This window comes from Betta splendens, chromosome 5, assembly GCF_900634795.4.
Source record: "Betta splendens chromosome 5, fBetSpl5.4, whole genome shotgun sequence".
Taxonomy (NCBI): domain Eukaryota; kingdom Metazoa; phylum Chordata; class Actinopteri; order Anabantiformes; family Osphronemidae; genus Betta; species Betta splendens.
Window position 1 is genome coordinate 18,804,084 of NC_040885.2, and position 2,500 is coordinate 18,806,583.

Here is a 2,500-nt window from a genome sequence, read left to right on the forward strand (position 1 = left end):
CAGTCAAAGCTGTGCTCCTGCACACAGGCTTCACTTACACCATTTAATGCCACAAGATCCATGTTCAGACTTAAATGAAACAGGATCTGCAAACATGCAAATGAGAGCAAAGCTCTGCAATCCGTCCTCACACAAAACAAAGCTGCAGGGCGGACAAAGCAAAAGTGTTTACGCACATCATGGAAATGAAATGAGCTGGAGATCAGATCCGCTTTATTCGACTTCAGAGGCGGCGGCGCTTCCTGTGGACGCAATAAAGACGAGCAGAAGTGAAGCGCAGGCTGAAAAAGTGAGGACGCGAGGGAGACGGAGCAATGAGACTACAACAACACAACAGCATCGGCGGCTGTGACACACACACACACACACACACACACACACACACACACACACACACACACACACACACACACACACACACACACACACACACCGTACCCTTGATTCGCCGTCTGATGACCCCTAATTGGCACTTGAGCGAAACAGAGAACATCCTCTCTCTGCCTCTTCTCTTCTGTTTATCTTCTTCCTGCTTTCTTCCTCTCCCTCCTCCTCCTCCTCCTCCTCCTCCTCCTCCTCCATAGTCAGACATAGTGTGAGTCGTACGAATGATAGAAGGAGAGAGAGAGAGACAGCAAGCGAGAGCTATTGGAGCTTTAACCGGTCACATGGTGAAAGAAAGAAAGAGTGGTTTCTGTAGGAGGGATGGCGAGAGTGATCACCCTCTCTCTCTCTCTCTCTCTCTCTCTCTCTCTCTCTCCATCTTTCACCTCTCTCTCTCTCTCTCTCTCTCTCTCTCTCTCTCTCTCTCTCTCTCCATCTTTCACCTCTCTCTCTCTCTCTCTCTCTCTCTCTCTCTCTCTCTCTGTGTGGGAAGTAGTGTGAAATCAGCTGCCTCCGTCTCTCTCTCCTTCTCTGCTACCTGCCGTCTCTACTCTTTTCCTTTCGCTTCTACTTCCCTTTCTTTCTCGTCCTTCTTCTCTTTTATTGATAGCATTTTTTAGGCTGGACCTTCTGCAGCTTTCCAGGATTCTGCAAAGTGCCTCCTTAACAATTTTAGTTCCTCTCTTTTTAACCCTTCATCATAAACAATAACTTCTTCAACTTGTTCAATCTGTTCACCATCGCCTTTGTAATAAACTCTGTGGGGAAACTGCTGCTGAGTTTGGTCTCCAGTCAGTTCACATGTGAGACACTCGTCTGGTTCAACGTTGTAAAACAGTCCAGGTCCACAGAGGATGAACCATAATAACTTTGGTAAATGGCTTTAATACCCTTCAGGTGGGGTTGAATTCTAGACTGAATTATTCATATTCCACCTACAGAAGACACAACAGAGCTGGTTGTTGCTGTGAGCAGTTTGTGCTTGTTGCTCTTTCTGTTGTTGTCTCTCGCCCCCAACACTAATCTCTTGACTTGTTCTTTTTCACTTTAACCGTTCTCGCTCCAAATCATGTGCTGCTGGGCTCCAAATACCTACAATCCACCTCTTCGTCCCCTCTCTGGGAAGGCTGCAGCAAATTGACACAGAGATCAAAGCAGCAAATGACTCGGCTCAGTGGCGGAAGAGGAGAATAGAGAGATGAGGAGGAAGGCAAAGGTGGAGGTGAAGGAGCATTGAAACGGCGGAATCAAGGGAGGAGAGGAAGGAGAGGGAGACGAGGGAGTCGGACGAAAACGAGGGAAGTCCGGGAAAAAAGGACGGATGAAACACGAGAAATGAGGCAAAAATGCTACAAAAAATGAAAAATAGGGACGAAATGTTTCAAAGGTAAAAATATGGAAATAAAAGATGAGTGGAAAACATAAACATTCAAAGGAGGAAAGTGGAACGAAGAATAAAGCAGTTTAGTTGCGGCGAAACTGCAGAAGAGAGGCAGAGATTATAGAGCACGGAGGAAAGAGAGAGAGATGACAGGCGGCTCCTGGAAGAGCACAGGTGAAGGAAGAGGAGAGGAAGAGGAGAGGAGGAGAGGATGAGGAGAGGAAGAGGAGAGGAGGAAGGAGAGAGAAGCGAGAGAGAAGAGAGAGGAGATAAACGCTACCTCTCCCTCTCCTTCCTCTCTGCCTCTCATCTCCGCTCCCCTCTCTTCCTCCTCCTCTGCCTTCCCTCCTCTCCTCTCCTCTCCTCCTTCCTCTTCCCTCTCTTCCTCTTCCTTCTCTCTCCTCTTCTCTTCTTTCTTCTTCTCTTCCCTACTTCCTCTTCTCTTCTTCTTCTTTTCTTCTTCTCTTCCGCCTCCTCTTCTCTTATTCTCTCTTCTCTTCTCTTCTCTTCTCTTCCTCTTCTCTTCTCGCTCCTCCTTCTCCTTCCTCCTTCTCTTCCTTCCTCTTCTCCTTCCTCTTCTCTTCCTCTCTCCTCTTCTCTTCCTCCTTCCGCGCTCTTACTGCTTCTCTTCTCTTCGTCTTATCTTCCTCTCTCTTCTTCTATCACCTGTTCTTTCCTACACTCCACGTCTCATTAAGCTTTCACACACAACACATCCTAGTCAGGCACATCCGC

The 2,500-nt window shown here is 47.6% G+C and overlaps 1 protein-coding gene across 6 annotated transcripts in view; it reads right to left on the reverse strand.

Moving 5' to 3' along the window:
- grip2b (glutamate receptor interacting protein 2b) overlaps positions 1–2,500 on the reverse strand; it is a 105,214-nt gene that overhangs the window by 49,054 nt on the left and 53,660 nt on the right. For 2 of the 6 annotated variants that reach the window (XM_029151961.3, XM_029151959.3), the window contains exon 1: positions 439–607. The exons of the other annotated variants lie outside the window; for them this stretch is intronic. In XM_029151961.3, coding sequence (XP_029007794.1) covers positions 439–592 — 154 coding nt within the window. In that variant the 5' untranslated portion in view covers positions 593–607. Of the gene's footprint in view, positions 1–438; positions 608–2,500 lie in introns of those variants that run through there. 6 annotated transcript variants of the gene reach the window in all.